Source organism: Notamacropus eugenii, chromosome 6 (genome assembly GCF_028372415.1).
Source record: "Notamacropus eugenii isolate mMacEug1 chromosome 6, mMacEug1.pri_v2, whole genome shotgun sequence".
Taxonomy (NCBI): domain Eukaryota; kingdom Metazoa; phylum Chordata; class Mammalia; order Diprotodontia; family Macropodidae; genus Notamacropus; species Notamacropus eugenii.
Genome location: NC_092877.1, coordinates 18,175,200 through 18,193,943, shown reverse-complemented (window position 1 = coordinate 18,193,943; position 18,744 = coordinate 18,175,200). Strand labels below are relative to the sequence as shown.

Below are 18,744 nucleotides of genomic sequence, written 5' to 3'. Positions count from 1 at the left end.
CCTCCAATCTCGAATCTCCAACAGCCTTCCAGTATCTCAAACTGGATGTCTGTTTAATAAACACCTTAAACTCAACATGTCCACAGCTGAACTCATCTCTTTTCCCTAAAACTCACTTGTCTCCTGCCTTCTCCATTAGCGTAGAGGGTGCACCATCCTCCCAGTCCTTTATATTTGAAATCCAAGCATTATCTTCAAAGTCTCATATCCAACCTGTTGCCAAGGACTGTTATCTTTGTAATACGTCTCAAACATATCCCTTTCTCTCCTCTGACATTCTCACCCCTCTAGTATAGAACCTCATCACCGCACACCTCAACCACTGCAATAACCTAACCTGTAAAGTGATTTTCCTAAAAGCATAAGTCAAGCATATCACTACCCTACTAAAAAACCCCCCAAAACTCCAGTGGCTCCCTGTTGCCTCCAGGATTAAACAAAATCCACTGACATTCAAAGCCTTTCATAACTTATACCCTTCCTAACTTTCCAATCTTCTTCTACCTTTCTCTTTAGCATGTACTCTACAATGCAGTGACACTGGCTTCCTGGCTGTTCCAGGAACAAGGCAGTCCATCCATCATCTTCTCTCAGCTCTGGGCATTTTTTCTGGCTAATCCCCATACCTGAAATTCTTTCCTTCCTTGTCTTTCCTGCTGGCTTTAAGTCCCAATTAAAACCCCATCTTCTGAGGTCTTTTCCAATGCCTATTGATTCTATTGCCTTCCCTCTCCTATCTCTCTACTCATCTATTTATATAAGTACACATACATATGTATTACGTGTTTTATTTCTTGTCTCTCCCATTAGATTGTGAACTTCTTGAGGGCAGGAACTGCCTTTTGCCTCTTTTTGCATCCCAGCACTTGGCACAATGCCTGAACACAGAAGGCACATAATAAAAATTTACTGATTGACTGACTGATTAATAGTTCTGATTCCAAATCTAGGCTCTATCCAAATACATGTCAATGTTGGAGGAGTTTCAAAATACAGTCAATACGCTATAGTCTGTGAATATGCTATTTCAATTATAGAACAGATAAATTAGGCAATCATTTACAATGAAGAGTCATTCAACATACATACCGATTGTTAATCATCTTTTATTATGTACCTACTAGTACCAGGCACAGCGCCAGGCTTGGAGGACCAAGACCAGTCCTTTCCCTCAAGCAGCTTACATTCTTATGGGGGAAGTAACAGGGATACATGAGTAGGTGGGAAGAAAAGGGAGGGGAACAAGCATTTGTAGAGCACCTACTATGTGGCAGGCACTGTGATAAGCCCCATACAAATATTTTCTTTTAGTCTTCACAACAACCCTGCTGAGATAGGCACTATTATTATGCCCAATATACAGTTGAGAATATATAGGATGAATGATTTTCTCAAAGTCACCCAGCTAGTTATGCGTCTAATGGATAAATTCAAGTCTTCCTGACTCCAGGCTCACTGCTCAATCCACACTAAGCCACCTAGCTGCCTGAAAAGAGAAATAGGAAGGAGGTGACTCAAGTAGATCTTTGAAGGAGGCAAGGGTAAATGGGCAGAGAAGTGAGGCAGGAATGTTTCCCAATAAAATCTAAGTTCCCCGAGAGCACTGTCTGTCTCCATATACCCAGGGCAGAGAACAGTTCTTGGCACATAACAGGAACCAATAATATAAGAATGTTGTTGGATTTAACCGCATTTAGGGTTACCTGTCTAAAGGCACTGAGATGGGGAGACAAGTTTCTGTACGGGGAACAGTAGGCAGGCCAGTTTGGAAGGAACACAGAAGGAAAGAAGAGTAAATGCACATTTTGAGAAGGTCACACTTGGATTGTGAAAGAAACAGAGGAGTTTACATTTCATCCTAGCAGTAAAGGAGGCACTAGAGCTAAGTAGAACAAGAGTGATACAGTATGGTCAGGATTATTATTTTGGCAGCAGGATAGAGAATGAATTAGAGAAGGAAAGACTTGATGTAGGGAGACCAATTAAAAGGCTATTTTAGTAGCCCAAGTTAGGAAGGGCAGTTGTGGTGTGAGTGAGGAGAACTGGATGGATGTAACAGATGTCTGGAGAGAGAATTCTTTGCTAAGAAATTTAAATGCTTTAGAACAGCTTTATAACATGAGTAAATACTGTCACTTCACAGCTGAGGATACTGAACCACATAAGATGAGTCATTTTGAAATACAAATGGCCCCCTAATTTAGCCATTCTAAAAATACTGATTTTCATATTATCAGGTTTCCTTAACTGTGATGAAAACCAGTGCTAAAAATACTCTCTCACTATGCATGAGACAATGGCATTTCTCAAGAAATTATTTTTATAATCAAATGTAACCTACTTTAACTTAGCTTTTGCTAACTTAAGTTAGTTCTGCAAACCTACTTACTGAAGCAATTTGCTCTAAGTTTTAGTATCAACTGTCATGCCCACAAAATAAAACACTTGGTGGTGCCACATGGCTCTGATTAATGCCAATTGAAATGGACAGCTGTGCCCTTAAAGAGTTGTTTAAAACGGCTGTGTGAAATTAATGAGGTTCCAGCAAGACATACTTACTAAGCAAAAAAACAAAAACAAAAGCAAAACATATTATAGTAATGAAACAATAACATGTCTTATCTAAAAAAACAAACAACAAAACTGGCTTCCAAGCTCTGCAAAGATTCAAAAATCACCTTGATAAGTGGACAACTAACTTTAGGAGGCATCTATGTTCTCTGATGCCTCTAAGTCAAAATGGATGCTCAACTATTTTATGTGTATTAATAATCATTCTAATACTTTTTAACCTAGATGAATTTGTTCATCTATCTTAAAGTCACCTGAAAGTAAAATGCAGCTTTAAAAAACTACAAGAAAAATGTCTTCTCTGGGAATGTGAATTTACAATTGTTTTAGCTAGGAGAGGAATCATGGCCTAGAGCAGGGATTCTTAACTTGAGGTCTGTGAACCTATGTGTGTTTTTAATATTTTAATAGTAATTTCAATATCATTAGTTTTATTTGTATTTTTTGTACATTTAAAAACATTCTGAGAAAGGGTCTCTAAGTTTCCCCAGGTTGCTAAAAGGGGTCCATGACACAAAAATGGTTAAGAATTTCTGGCCTAGAAGTTAGAGACCTGTCCTCTGAGATAGGAAAACCTGATTCAAAGTCCCACAACAGATGGGCTCTGCAAACACCGAGCAAATCTCTTAAATCTCTGGCAACTTGCTAAGATTAAGCTGCAGAGAACTGGTCCAGTCCTCATCCTCTTTAGCTATGTGTAGCTGAAATATTAAGTCACGAGATACCTTTTAAAAACACCAAACTTATGTATTTATTTTTCAGATTTGTATTCAACCTTCTTAAAATGTATTCAACTGAAGCAACTCTTAATTTCAGACCAGGGGTTCTTAACCTGGATTCACGGGAACAGATTTCAGAGGGTCCTTGATCTTGAGAGGGACACATACATCAAGTGCTTCGCACACCTTCAAGTGCTCAATTACATTTTATTTTGATATAATTACTTTGCTTTGTAATCCTATTTATTTTATGAATTTAAAAACATTCTGAGAAGGGGTCTGTAAGCTTCACTAGACTGCCAAAGGCATGACACAGAAAAAGGTTAAGAATCCTTGGTTGTCTCTCAATTCACCCCTTTTTAAAGTTTTCCTTAAAGAACTCCCAATTGTACTTTTAAATTATCACATTAAAATAATTTAAAGGGAAGAGAATACAACTAGTTATGTTCACATCATAGCTGTCAGAAACTTGTTTACTTCCTAACATTTCCCCACGGTGCCTATTACAAACTTCTTCCACTTTTCTCAAACACCTGTTTTACCCTGATGCTGGCAAATGACCCCATCTCATACTTTTTAAGACAGAAGTTTCCATTAATTTCCATCCATTCCTTCCCTAAAACATCTACCTTGTTCTTCACTTTTGGAGGAAACCTCCATTTTACAGCTAACTGCCCATCTGTTTCTGCCATCTCATCCAACAGCCCATTCTGGGCCCTTAATGTAATTATCCCATTTTTCTCAGCTTCAATTTCTATAAGCAGCCTTGGCTTTCCCCTTCACAAAACTTCCCGCACTAGATTACTTGCCATTCTCCCAAATACCTCTGTAAGTCTCTGCCTTTGAGTGCCTTTACCCACAGGACTCTTTCCTTACCGTTTCTGTTTATCCCTGCAGATATAATTCCTATTTACCCACTTTAGACCCAGTTCAGAGACACTCTCTCCATGAAGCACTACATCATCTCCCTAATTGGAAGTAATTCCCCTCTTCTCTCAACACTTAGACTAATTTGTACCTCTCTCCTTGCACGTCTATATTCTAAGCTGTTGTACAATTATACAACAGCACATAAGTTCCTAGATTTTAATTCTAGCTCTGCCACGTACTATGTGCTTCTTTGACAAACTATTTTAAACTCTCTGAGCCTTAGTTTTATTGTCAGTAAAATGAAAAGATTGGAATAAACAATGTCTAAGGACCCTTAAATTCCAAATCTATGATCCTATGAAGCACCTAACAAAATATTCCCTTCTCTCACATATACATTTCCCACCCTTCTCCACCCCCACCCCCCAGTAGTAAGGTTTAAAAACCTGGCAATTGTTGATATTTCTTTTGAATATTGCTGAACAAACAATAAAAATGTAATCTTTGCCTCTATTCATTAACATCACACTATAATGGCTCTTTAATCTTCCTTCCCTTGAATAACTTGGCTTGCTTTCATTTTTCATTAATATAAAATCAAAGACACTGATTTTTGTCTTGAATGTTGTCCTTGAAAACTATTAGTAACTCATTTCTGCTTTTCCTCCCCTCTGAACCTTTGTAAAGACTCCCCACACCAAGGTCACTGGATGTCCACTTTCTTAATGCCTAAAATGTCCTCACTTGTATCACTTGTTTCATGGAACACTTGGTTTCATTTAAAGTTCAGTCCAACAGAGTGAAAGGAGAGAGAAAAGCATAAATGAGGGAGTGGGGGGGAAACAGGATGGTGGGAAATAGTTCTTTTGGTTTTTTCCTTTTCTTCTGATTCTTCCTTCACAACATGACTAATGTGGAAGCACATCTAGTAGGACTGTACATATACAGCCTATATCAGGTTGCATGCTGTCTTGAGGGGGGAGAGGTGGGAGGGAGAAAAAATTTGGAAGTTCAAAATCTTATAAAAGTGAATGTTGAAAACTATCTTTACATGTAATTGGAAAAAATAAAATAGTATTAAGTGGGGAAAAGAAAAGTTCAATTCAAGAGCCACCATTCTCAATTCCCTCTTCCCTAGTAGTGCCTCCCTGCAAAACTGCCTTATATTAATTTTGCATACATGATATATTACTGACACATATAAATGTTGTCTCCTAGACAAAATTGAAGCTTGAGGAAGAGTTGTTTCATTTTTTTTTATTTCCAGTGCCTAGCACGATGTCCAGAGGTCTTCCATACTGCTTGCTGATTAATTATATATATAGATATAGAGTTCCTTAAGGAACTTTTACAAATATATCTATTTTTTAATAAATACTTTTAAGCATTCTTTTTTTCCAGAGAATAAGGAAAGACAATAAGCAAGCTTTCTGCAGGAAGGAAGTAGAAAACAGCACGGGGGGTCAACCTTGTGCAGATTGCTAACTTCAGTTCAGATGCGGAGCCCCCTAAAAATCCCCCCAAAACAAACAAAAACTAAACCAAAACAATCAACCCAGAGAACTTCGCTCTAATTCCTTACAGAGACCTGACGCTTCTGTCGGTACACACATAATTTTGTTTCCATGCGCTGTCAAAGGCAGCGAACACAACATAGATGAAGAATCACAAACTCTGATGTTTAATAACATTTACCGCATAAAGCAGACTCCGCATGCAGCGCTAATTCACGATGCGATAAGAAAAATAAAATTGAGTTAAATATTTCCTTACTGAAACTACTTGAGACCAAACTCTACAAGAGACCAGAAAGACGCCCCAAGCGCCCTGCACTGGCTGGCACTGGCGCCAGTTCTCTCCTCAATCTACCAGCTGCAATGCCAAGCCGCTCCCCGCGCCTCTCCAGAACCCCCAACGCCCCCACGTGCAGCCAGCAGGGTCGCCCCCTGCACCCCAAGGTCCGGGCCCGCGTTTTCCCGTCACCTCCGCTCTCCCCGCCCTCCAAGCTCAGACTGACTCTCCCACCGCACGCCCGCAGGTCGCCGCCAGAACCGGCTCCGGGCCCCGGCTCCGCTCGCTCCCCGACCTCACGCCTGCCCACCAGCTCGGGTGAAGGCCGGGCAGGGGCGCCCCTCCCTGGCCTCGGCTCAACGTCGATCCCAAACCACCCCGCCGTCCGTGCGGAGCCCTGAAGACCCAGAAAACACGCCGGAACGAGAGCGGGCCGCAGGAGGAGGAGGACGGGGCTGCCGCGCTCTCAGGCGCTCTGCCCGGTGAGCCCGGGGCTCCGCCCTCCTCGCGGCCAGGACCCGGCGGGTCACCCCTCCTCCCCCAGCCCCAGCCTGTTCCCACGTGACTGCGCCGGCGGCCGGACCCCCTCCGCGCGCCTTCCTCTCACAGAGCCCCTTCTGCCCTCCGAGGACGCCCTTCTCTGACCCAGCTGACAGCACTCGGCCCCAGCCCCGGGACGAGGCACGTTCAAAGCCTGCCTCCAGACCCGGCACCCCGGGCTCCCCCACACCGGCCGTGCCCTCCCGTCCCGCTCCGGCCCTGGAGAGCTTGGTGCCTATGAAGCTCAAAGAGAGAAAGAAAGAAGAAGAAAGCGAGGAAGAGGAGACGAGCGCGGATGAAGCGCGGACGGTGGGCCAACGCGGCCTCCTCCCGGGGAGGTGCCCGGGGCTGCCTCCAGGCCCGCCGTCCCATCCGCGCCTCGGGAAGCGCCCCCGAAGTCTGTTAGATCGCGCCGGCAATGTTTGGGGCCAACACCCCAGGGTGAAAATGGGCAGAAAAACGCCTAAAAGCTAACGCTGTAGGACAGACTTGGCGTCCGCAAGCCGCGCCGAGCGCTCCGCCCGCGCCCCGGGGGAGGGAGCCTGACCGTCTACACCGCGCGCTCCGCTCCCCACTCCATTTTGAAACCAGCTCGGGGCGGACGCGGCAGGGAAGGGGTCCTGCCCTCCGCTCCCGAGGCCCCCACCCGCCGCGAGGCGCCCCGGGGCTGCCCCGCTTTATGCGGTCACGTCCCGAGGCTGGGAGGAGGGAGCGGGGGCGTGGGACGCTGCCTGCCCCCCGACGCCCCCCGGCTCAAAGGCTCCCCCCAAGGTCGGGGAAGGCCGCTTTTGGGGTGGGCCCCGCCCCCTCCGGGCCCCCTCTCGGCCGGGGATCGGGGCCTGGCCCCTTCCCGGGCCCCGGCCCACACCCGCCCGCGGCGCCCCGCCCCCTTCCCGACCCGGCCGGCCCGGCCGAGGGACGGCGGCCATGAGGCCCCACCGGCCTCTCCTCACCTGTTCGGCGGCTGCGTCGCCGGACATTGCGCCGGGTGCCTGGCGAAGGCGTGGGAGCTGGCCCGCGGCACGGGGCTGGAAGGAAAAAAGAAAAAGGAAACTCGAAGTCACCTCCCGGAAAAAGAGCGGGAGATCTGCGAGTCCCCGGCGGGTGGCTCCGGACCGCCAGCCCCCGCCGCCGCCGCCACCCACTCCGAGAGGAGCCAAAATGGCGGCGCCCCGACCCTGTCGGGGGCCAGAAGGGAGAACATCCGGGGCACCGAGGGCCGTCGTGACGCCTGCAGCGCCCTCACGCGGCTCCCAGACAACGCAAGGGCCCGGCGAGGGGGCGGGGCGGAGAGGCGGGGTCCGCTCCTGACGGCGCCTCGCTCGGCGTCCTCACCTCTCCCTTCCGGCTCCGGGAAGGCCGGAAGTGGGGGGGCGGAGCGTCTCGCTGGGAGGCGTAGAGGCCGACCTAGAGGGCAGCCTGCAGCACCGTCCCATTTTACAGGTGGAGAGACTGACGCCCAGACCGGCGGTGTTAGTAAAGACTTAACCGCCGGACTTCAGAACAAAGACGCCCGACCCCTTTGACGCTCCTTTCGTTGTCAGCACGTTCTCCATCCTTTCCTAACTCCAGACGATACGTTGAATTATGACGTGCGAAGGCTCCCTCTGAACAACTGCTCTAGAACTGACCCAGAACCGCCCCCTGTTATAGGGACCTGCCCAGGGTCCCCAAAGTAACAGGTCCAGACACGGGATTTGGACCCCAGGGCGTGGTTTTGCCCCTCAAGTTCAAGGTCGTCTATGCTTTTTACTCTCCGTGGGGCTGGGGGATGCTCACCCACCTTGGCTTCTCAGCTGGAGGGGACTGGGGGGCCTACATCGCCCGCTGCTCCGCTGTTTATGGGGGGCTTGACTGGAGGACCCCCGCAAAGGGCTGTGATGGCGTGGCTGGAACAGCCTCTTCAAAGTTTCCCGGCTTTGAAGTGACTACTGCTTCACTACCTCCACCCACCACGCGGGTCTCTGCCAGGTTCACCTCCTGAACATCCTCTTCTGCCCCAAACAGGCAGTCCTGCCCACTGCTCCTGTTGAAGACCCTCCTCCAAAGCTCAGGGCTAAGGCTGGAAGTGTGATGGCAGGGGAGGAAAGGGTCACCCCCCTTGAGAAGGGGTACTGCTTCACAGATCCCTCAATGGCTGGTGACTCCTTCTTGGAACCCATCTGTTACTCGGGCTTGATGGGGTGCTTGGGCCCCGATTCTAAAATCACAATTCTCTTTAAAAGTCAGGCTTCTCCCTAGCCTCAAAACACCCTCCCTGACCGTGTCTCCCCAGCCCAGGTTCACAGCCTGGCCCAGCCACCGCTGTATCTCCTTCCTGATACAGTAGCCAGCTGCACCTCTAGCACTCATTAGTCTGAACGGGCTGCGCTGGGTCATAAAGACATCTGCTACTCACCGCCCAGTCACGTGTATCCTAGACTTAGTTGTACGTGTACTGCCTTTCCGTTGATCCTGTCTAACAAGACGTTGATGAGAGAAGCCTGATTTTCTGGGCAGCCCTGACTGTTGGTTGCCTTTGTGATGTTTCAGGCCTAAAACCACACCTCCAGGTAGCCTTGGGCTATTTCCCCATGAACTCTGGGTGAAATATCTGTGCAGTGGATACCCAAAGTGCATGTTCCTCTAAGAACTGACCGCTCCTTAACCACTCCCTCATCCCACCCCAAAACACCCAGTTAGCATATTTGGCCCAAGTGGTACTATAGGATATCCTGTATAAACTTTCCCTGTACCCCTCTAAGGTTTCAGGTTCCCTAAGAACTCTTGCCCCCTGAAAAGCATAATAGAGCTTTACCTTGACCTCAACAATGCTTGAGTTCCCGAATTCCTTCCAGGCAACCTGCCCATGGTACCCATGTCTTTGTGGGGGTCTCACCCCACCCCTTCCAGCCTTCATCAGGCTCTAGCAGTCCTATCTTAGGGGAAGGGATAAAGGAAAATGTCTCACCAAAAAATGTTTTGCCTTGCACTCTCAAACATGGTTATCCCTTGGGAACATCAGAATTTTATGCTCTCTTTCATGTTTGTATTTGAATCCACAGCACTTAGCACAATGTCTGGCATATAATTACACTTAAAAAATGTTTTATCTCTCTGTATCTCTTCCCTTAAAGGATCTTCAGCTCCCTTGTAAGTACTGGGACTAGCTTATTCTTTCGATAGGACCTGCTTCCTTACCCAAGCGGAGGCTATTCTGTGGTGTACAAGGATTCCCTAAGATAAGTAGTGTATGTGGGCAACGATACGTTGCTTCTTAACATAGTAGCAAGAGAGAAGCTTTATAATTTGTACTTACACACTTCTTGAAGTCTAAACCCACATTATTTTAAACATCCTACACAGTTAATAACCTATAATTGGATAACAAAACTATCGGTAGCACTTGCCTACTCTTTCATTCTTTGATTGGGTATAATTAAATTCAATGACTACTGTCAGCTTTGGCTGGGCTTTCCCCCCTTTTCCTTCCAGACAATTTAGCTAAGCATATTTGTATAAATGTAAGACTTGTAGTTCCATGAACATGCCTGAGAGCGGGGACTGTCTTTTGCCTCTTTTTGTATCCCTGGCCCTTAAGCATAGTGCTTGGCACATAGTAAGCACTTAATAGATGTTTATGCATTAAATTGAAAATTTAATTACGGGTAGTACTCAAACTGAAAGATCTCCAACAACTTCCAACTTTTCAATAAAATTACTTTGAAATTCTGGATTCAATTTGATAAATATTTATTAAGGGCCCATTACATATGACACTCTCTTGGGTACTGGAAATACAAGGACAAATACAAAATCGAAACCAATCTTTGTCCATAAGGAGTTTATATTGCAGAGGTATGGGAGGGAATAGAACATTTACACAAATAATTCATATAAAAAGTCCTAACAATCAGGAGTCTCAGAAAAGTTTCCTATAATTTTTTTATTGGTGTATGTGTATGTGTATGTGTGTTTGTGTTTGTGTACTTCTCCAGCAATCTGGTAAATCATGGACACTTCAGAATAAAGTTTTTAAATGCATCCAAAAAATACATAGAATTATAAGGGAAAATGCACTTATCAAAAAATATCAAAATGCACCTATCAAAATTTTTTTTAAAACAAGTTCATGAACCTCCCTCCCCCCAGGTAAGAACTCTTAGTGATAAGAGGTTTAACCTGATTTGAGTCTGGAAGGAAACTAAGGAATTCTATGAAGGAGAGGTGAGGAGACAGTACATTCCAGGCATTTGGAATAGCCTTTGCCAAAGCATGGAGTATGGGGGAAAGGATGTAGAGCTCAGGAAACACCCGATTGAAAGGGTTGGCTAGAATGTCAGCTCTGTGCAGGGGAGAATTTGGAATTGCATTACATAATACTTACAGCTATGTGATCTTCTGGAATCTTAACCTGAAAAAGTCTACCTTGACCCCAGTGACATTTTCTTTGGAAACAATTTTATCGTTGTAACATTGAGAAGCAAGTTCATTTTGACTCTTCTTTTCCTGCTCCATTTATTTTTTAAGTACTAAGTCCAGTGTTTGAATCCTTGATACATAGCAAGGGAAACATTTCTCAGGTTTTTCACATTCCCAAGATGACACTGGTGTTTGCTTTAGGTCATAAAGTATGCTGTCTAGTGCTAACTCATGAAAGGAATATTTGAGCTGCGTGTTGCCAGAAGCAAGTAAAAACATTCAGTGCCAATTCTGTAACTTCATTGGGTGTATTTTTTAAATGTCCACAAGCTTTTTGAATTGTATGCACAATGCAACTTTGTAAAATATAGAATTCTAACTCAAAAGAAGCAATGCCTATGTAAAGTATGTGTCTCTGTGTGTGTGTGCGTGCTGTCCATGTAGGTTATATGTGTTCATAAGGATCTGTCTAGACACTGCTTAGTGGGAGGCATGGATAGATATCTCTAAAATCTCACTTCCTGCAAATCTTTCCATTTTTCTCTCTTACTCCTTTCCTCATTTTGTTTGGCACACTAATATTCTATTATATTAATATACCTTAATTTAAACATTATTATATTACTACAGGGTATTCATTCATATCATTGTTACTTAGCCTCCCCCCTCCACCTGAATGACACCCTCTTAGCTACCAGTTCTTTGTCACTTCCAAAAAAGCTGTTACAAATATTGTTGTACATGGGTCCTTTATCCTCTGGCCCCAACTTTTTGCTCCCCTCCTGGCAGGAATCAAAGTCTCCCTGGGAAAACCTCTAGACATATTTCACTTCAAGTCAAACCTAGACAGACTCATGTAAACATACATGGCCTGCATGGTCAAAATAACAGCACTCACTTCCTAACAACCATAACAATTACTTTTTTGGGGGTAGAGGGTAGAGGGACAAAGTTTGAATCTTTCTTCTTTGTTAGAGACTTCCATTAATGAAAATATTTTAACGAATGAAACTTGACAACTTCCTGGCAATTTGTAGTCTTAGAGAGTTGCCTAGGGCACTGAGAAGTTAGGAGATAAGCTCAAGGTCCCAGAGCCTGTATATGTCAAGGGAAAGAGTTGAGCCAAAGTCTTCCTCATTCAGGGGCCTATTTTCTATCCAGCAACCCACACTACCTCTCAAAATAGAAATTAAGTGTTAAAAACAATATGTAAATCCATAAAAGAACAGTAAGTCTGATCTCCACTTACAAAGTATTACATAAGCATATTGCTTCAAATTATGCAATGGCCCTAAAATTAGAGCTCTTTGAAAGAGGAGAAAAACATATGTTATATAGATGCACATGTACATATGCATGTGTGTATACACAGGTATGCCCATATACAAATATATACTAAAAATAATTATAGAGAATTAAAATATAACATGTTTACTGTAAAGCCTTCATATTTTAATATCACTTGCAATTCAAAGAAAGATATTTTCCTCATTTTTTTTACCATCCCTGTTCTCTTTCTTCTATTATATTATAATAATAGCACAACTATAGACTGTACTTAGGTTTTAAGCAAGCCAGATCTGGGGGAAAAAAATCCACTGTATATTCAGACCAATACAGTTTTTAAAACAGTCATTTTCCAGTATGATACTCCCCTTAATATTTCCAAAGATCAGTGATTTTCTCAGAGGGGGTCCTCCTTCCACCCACCCAGACTGCCTTAGCAGGCAGGCAATTTGTGGCCAAGTCAGCTCCTGCCTGGTGGCTAGCCTACTTTTAACTTTGCTCCAACTTAAGCATTTTTTTAAAAAGAGGAAAGCAAAGTTTATTTCCTAGCAAAGGGGAAAATATCCTCAAATTGCAAAGAAAACAGTTGAGTAGAGGGAAAATCTGAAGCCAAGTGATGGAGACCAGCTTGGTAACTAATTGCAATCTGGGGGTTTTTCTTAGCTTTTCTCTTTGCTGATAAGGTGTCAATTGATGGCCCAACTGTTGCTTCCCAGGGAGGATTCCAGAGAGGACAGAGATGAGAATAGAAGTATTAATAACACTGTATCTGTGTGTGTGTTTGTGTGTGTGTATGTGGTGAGAGGTGTGGAGGGGCAGGCTAGGAATGAAAGAGAATACTTCCATTCTAGTCTGGGGTTGTTGGGAAGGTCATTTTCATTTCTTCTGAAGGACAGTCTTCCAGTCATGGGGCTAGTGTGAGGATAAACCCATATGCACAAAATTTTAACATAAAGAAATAGCACCAGCAGGTTGGAGATGCCCTTTATGGAGGACTCATAGAATGACGTGACTGAGAATGTCATCAACTGGGAAAATAGAAAGCCTGTGACCTTGGCAGGTAAAGGAAACACACACACACACACACATACACATACATACACACACACTCACACACAAACAGCTTCATAAGTCCTTCAATCTCTCAGTCAGTCAACAAGATTTTATTAAGCTGTGTGCCATGCACTATGACTCAAAGTATCAACATATTCATATTCAAACATCCTACAGAATTTGATGATATGTGTTAAACTACCAACATATTACAAAGTTCATCAGAGACGGTGATTTGGGTGCTCTAGAGGTTCTCTTAAACTATTTTTTCAACATAAGTTTCATTATGGACATAAAATGACAAATCAGTATGAATACATTTAAAATTCCTTATAATAATATACCTCAACTAATACCAAACCAATCTAATAAACACTTATTAAATACCTACTACATACTAGGCTCTAAAGATAAAAAAATACCACCTGCGCAAAACCTCTGAAGCTTGAGACAGCATACCTTCCACACTGGAAGTGAAACACTACCTTAACAAAAAGTTAACCAAGTAATTGGCTGGTAAAATGACCAAACAGTGAAAAAAACCTCAGACTGTAGACTCTTACTTTCGTGACAAAGAAGACCAAAACATACAACTAGAAGACAATAAAGTCAAAGCTCCTACATCCAAAGCCTCCAAGAAAAGTATGAATTGGCCACAGACTAGGGAAGAGCTCAAAAAGGATTTTAAAAATTAAGGAAGAAAAAATTGGGAAGAGAAATGAGAGTGATGCAAGAAAATAATGAAAAACAAGTCAACAGCTTGCTAAAGGAGACCTCCCCCCCCCAAAATACTGAAGAAAATAATACCTTAAAAATAGATTAACCCAATGACAAAAGAGGTCCAAAAGGCCAATGAGAAAAATGCCTTAAAAAGCAGAAGTGGCCAAATGAAAAAGGAAGTCTAAAAGCTTACTTTTAATTCCTTAAAAATTAGAATGGAGCAAATAGAAGCTAATGACTCTATGAGAGATCAATAAATTATAAAACAAAACCAAAAGAATGAAAAAAATAGAAGACAACATGAAATATCTCACTGGAAAAACAACTGACCTGGAAAATAGATCCAGGAGAGATAATTTAAAAAATTTTTGGTCTACCTGAAAACCGTGATCCAAAAAAAAGCCTGGACATAATTTTTCATTAAATTATCAAGGAAGACTGCCCTGATATTCTGGAACCAGAGGGTAAAATAGAAATTGAGGGAGTTCACTGATCACCTTCTGAAAGAGATCCCAAAAGAAAAACTGCTAGGAATATTTATAGCCAAATTCCAGAATTCTCAAGTCAATGAGAAAATATTGCAAGCAGCCAGAAAGAAACAATTCAAGTATTGTGGAAACATAATCAGGATAACACAAGATTTAGCAGCTTCTACATTAAGGGATCAGAGAATTTGGAATATGATATTCTGGAGGTCAAAGGAGCTAGGATTAAAACCAAGAATCACCTATCCAGAAAAACTGAATATAATTCTTCAAGGGAAAAAATGGATATTCAATGAAATAGGGGACTTTCAAGCATTCTTGATAAGAAGATCAGAATTGAATAGAAAATTTGACTTTCGAATTTAAGAATCAAAAAAAACACAAAAAGGTAAACAGGAAAGAGAAGCCTTAAAGAACTCATTAAAATTGAACTGTTTACATTCCTACATGGAAAGATGTTATTTGTAACTCATGAGAGGAGATGGGTAGGGAAGGAGGAAGGGAGAGAAGGTGGAACTCAAAGTTTTAAAAATGAATGTTAAAAATTGTTTTTACATGCAACTGGGAAATAAGAAATACAGGTAATGGGGTATAGAAATCTATCTTGCCCGACAAGAAAATAGAGGAGATGCGGATAAGGGAAGGGCAGATTGGGGAAAGGGGTAATCAGAATGCATACTGTCTTGGGGTGGGGGGAGGAGAGAGATGGAGAGAAAATTTGGAACTCAAAATCTTGTGGAAATGAATGTTGAAAATTAAAAATAAATAAATTTTAAAAAAGAAAGAACTATGGAGTCTGAATACAGATCAAAACAAACTGTTTTCACTTTTTTCTTTCTCATGGTTTTTCACTTTTTTTTCTGATTCTTCTTTCACAACATGGCTACTGTGGACATATGTTTAACACAATTGTATATATATAATCTATATCAGATTGCTTCATGTCTTGGGGATGAGAGAGGAGAAGGAAGGAGGGAGAAAAATTTGGAACTCAAAACTTTACAAAAATGAATGTTGAAAACTATGCTTATATATAATTGGAAAAAGTTATATTAAAAAGTTTATTAAATGCCTTCTATGTGCCAGGCATCATGCTAAGGATTAGGGATACAAAAAGAGGCAAAAGACAGTTTCCTCCCTTCTAGAGGTTTACAATGTAATGGAGGAGACAACATACAAACAAATACATAGAAAACAAGCTATATACAGGATAAGGAGGAAATAATTAAAAAGAGGGAAAGCATTAGAATTGAGGGATTGGGGAAGGCTTCTAGTAGAAGGTGGGATTTTAGTTAGGACTTAAAGAAAGTCAGGAGGTCAATATTCAGAATGGAGGAGGGAGAGCCAGAAAGGATGCCCAGAGGTAAGAGATGGAATGCCTTGCTCATGCTCACTGGGTAGTCAGTGTCTGTTAAACCAACTTGTCAACCAGATAAAGAGAAAATAGCAACTGGTACAGAGTCAGAATCTAATGGCACATGTTGTTCACTTATTTCAGTCATGTCTGACTTGCCATGACCCCATTTGGGGTTTTCTTGGCAAAAGTACTGGAGTGATTTGCCATTTCCTTCTTCAGCTCATTTTACTGATGAAGAAATTAAGACAAACAGGGTGAAATGACTTGCCCAGGGTCACACAGCTGGTGTCTGAGGTCAGATTTGAACTCAAGAAGATAAATCTTTTTGATTCCAAGCTCAATTTTCTATCCACTGCATTACCTAGCTGCCCTGAACAAATGCAAAGATTATTTGTTTGATAGCCTCTTGACCTTGTGGTCAAGGCCTTGACTTTTAAATGTTTGTAGCCTCCAGAAGACTGTACGCTGATGAAGAACCATGTAGAGGCTCCACAATACATCAGCTGGACCTGCTCAGGTCAGAATATTTGGTACCTAGCTCTAGGTTCTGAAGAACATTTTGCTAATGCTAATTTTAATGACTAAAATAATTTTCTAAAATGTTCTATGCTTTAAATGTTGCAGATGACTTTTCCCTTTAGGGAATCCACCCTCCTAGTATTTACATTTGTTTTATGCATAGGCATGAGTCACTTCAGTATTTAGCCTAAAGTAAAGAAGAAAAGAAAAGAAAAGAAAGATGAGAAAGGATCCCACATTCTGTATGACATATCACCAAACTATTCAGAGGAATTCCAAACAAGAGGAAGTTTTCCACTAGTGCATTTCTACTTACCCTTTCATTATTTTTAAAGCAACTATGAAGTGCTGTGGAAAAATTTAAATATTCTCTCTATACAATTGAATGATAATGTGAGTTTTATTTAAAATTTAAATATACTTAGTGTCAGTGAAGAGCCACGATCACATGCTTTGCTGCTGTATCTAGAGGATCATGGGATTTTTCCATCTGAATTACAGCTAAAACCTTCCATAGGTATTTTGTAACACATTACAATGAGAGCTCCCTGAGAGTATGGGTGGCTTTCTTTTTGACTTGTATTTCCAGTTCTTAGCATAATTCTTTGTATATAGTAAGCAGCTAATAAACGTTTGTTTCTTTAAAAAATTTATTCAAATACAAGGTTGTTTCTGTATATACTTTTAGCCAGATGAATTGCATAATTCAGGTTAGGAAAGATTTATTAAGTGCCTATGACTAACAACTGTACTGTTGCTAAGCTCTAATGCACAAAAACAGAAGCAGAAAAAGGGCTAACAGTACTCATGGTCAAGGAATGTATAAAGGATGGAGCACCAAGCCTAGAGTCAGGAAGACTTGTGAAGTTAATGAGAGTTAAAGATCTTCCAGGCCCATTAATAGGCCTCAGGTGGGGCCAATTAAGGAAAGCTTGATTAGGGGAGGCTTGTTTTGTAGGAAGACCACACCTTTTGTTAATTTCTAATGAGGCACTGGGTCAAGAGGATTGTGAAAAGTACATAAAAGTACGTATATATGTATATATATGTAAATATGTATATATGTATGTGTATATATACACATACACACACACATGTATATATATATATATATATATATATATATATATATATATATATATATATATATATATATATATATATATATATATATATATATATATATATATATATACACATATATACCCTGAGATGAGGTTTAGCTTTGGGGGCTTACTCTTTGGAAGAAGGTTCCCATGCCAAATGAGTCCCCCCCTTCCCCCGCTTTGAAAAGCCGGACGTTGGTGCTTCTCTGTCTGGTAACTACGTATGTGTGTCATGTTCAGACAGCTGGAGCTGTCTGTTGATATATGATGTATGTATTGCTTATGGTCAGACAGTTAGAAGCCCTGTCTCTTGGTCTTTATTTATCTGCTTGTATTTTCTCTGTTGTTACGTGTGATTAAAGAAGATTGTTGACCCCTCAAAAGTTCGTTTCCTTTTAGAAAAGCAGATCCAAGAACCTGAGCTAGCAGGCCATCCTGGATATGTCAGGTTATTTGCTGCTATAAGACCTGAGTTCAAATGTCACCTCAGAAACTTTCTAGCTGCGTGACCTTGGTCAAGTTACTTAATCTTTATTTGCTTCAGTTTCCTCATCTGTAAAATGGGGATAATAATAGTATGTACCTCTTAGGATTGTTATGAGGATTAAATGAAATGATAATTGTAAAGTACTTGGCATAATGTCACATAGTAAGCTCTATTTAAATATTATCTGCTGTTATTACTATTGAAGGAGATAGATTTATAAATCAGTAAATAAATTGGTTGTTATCCGTCATTCTAGAAGAGGATCAAAATGACATCACTACGCTAGAGTCAAGTTTCAGTGTGTCTGACTGTGGATGATCAAATCAATAGAAGATAATTTGCAAGCCCATATTTGCAAATCCTTGCTAATTTCTTTTTAGTAGTATTTTGTTTTTTCTCAATTATATATCAAGAAAAACTTTTTAGCATTCATTTTTACAAGATTTTGAGTTCCAAATTTTTTTCCCTTCCTCCCTCCTTCCCCTTCCCTCTTCTGAAAATGGTAGGCAGTGTGATATAGTTTATACATGTGCTATCATGTAAAACATAATTCCATATTAGTGACAGTTGTAAAGGAAGAAACAGATTTTAAAAATGAAAGAATGAATAAGGTAAGTGAAAAAAAATGCTTGGATCTTCAATTCAGAGTCCATCAGTTCTTTATCTGCATATGGATAGCATTTCCCTTTGTGAGTCTTTTGTACTTGTCTTGGATCATTGTGTTGCTGAGGAGAGCAGAGTCTTTCGTAGTCAATCATCACACAATGTTGCTGATACTGTGTACAATGTTTTCCTGGTTCTGCTCATTTCACTTTGCATCAGCTCATACAAGTCTTTC

The 18,744-nt window shown here is 41.8% G+C and overlaps 1 protein-coding gene across 1 annotated transcript in view; it reads right to left on the bottom strand.

Moving 5' to 3' along the window:
* The window catches only part of CSTF3 (cleavage stimulation factor subunit 3), a 78,265-nt gene extending 70,578 nt beyond the window's left edge, over window positions 1–7,687 (bottom strand). The window contains exon 1 of the mRNA XM_072619222.1: window positions 7,445–7,687. Within this exon, the coding sequence (XP_072475323.1) occupies window positions 7,445–7,471 (27 nt within the window). The 5' untranslated portion in view covers window positions 7,472–7,687. The remainder of the gene's footprint in view (window positions 1–7,444) is intronic.
* Between the last annotated feature and the right edge of the window lie 11,057 nt (window positions 7,688–18,744).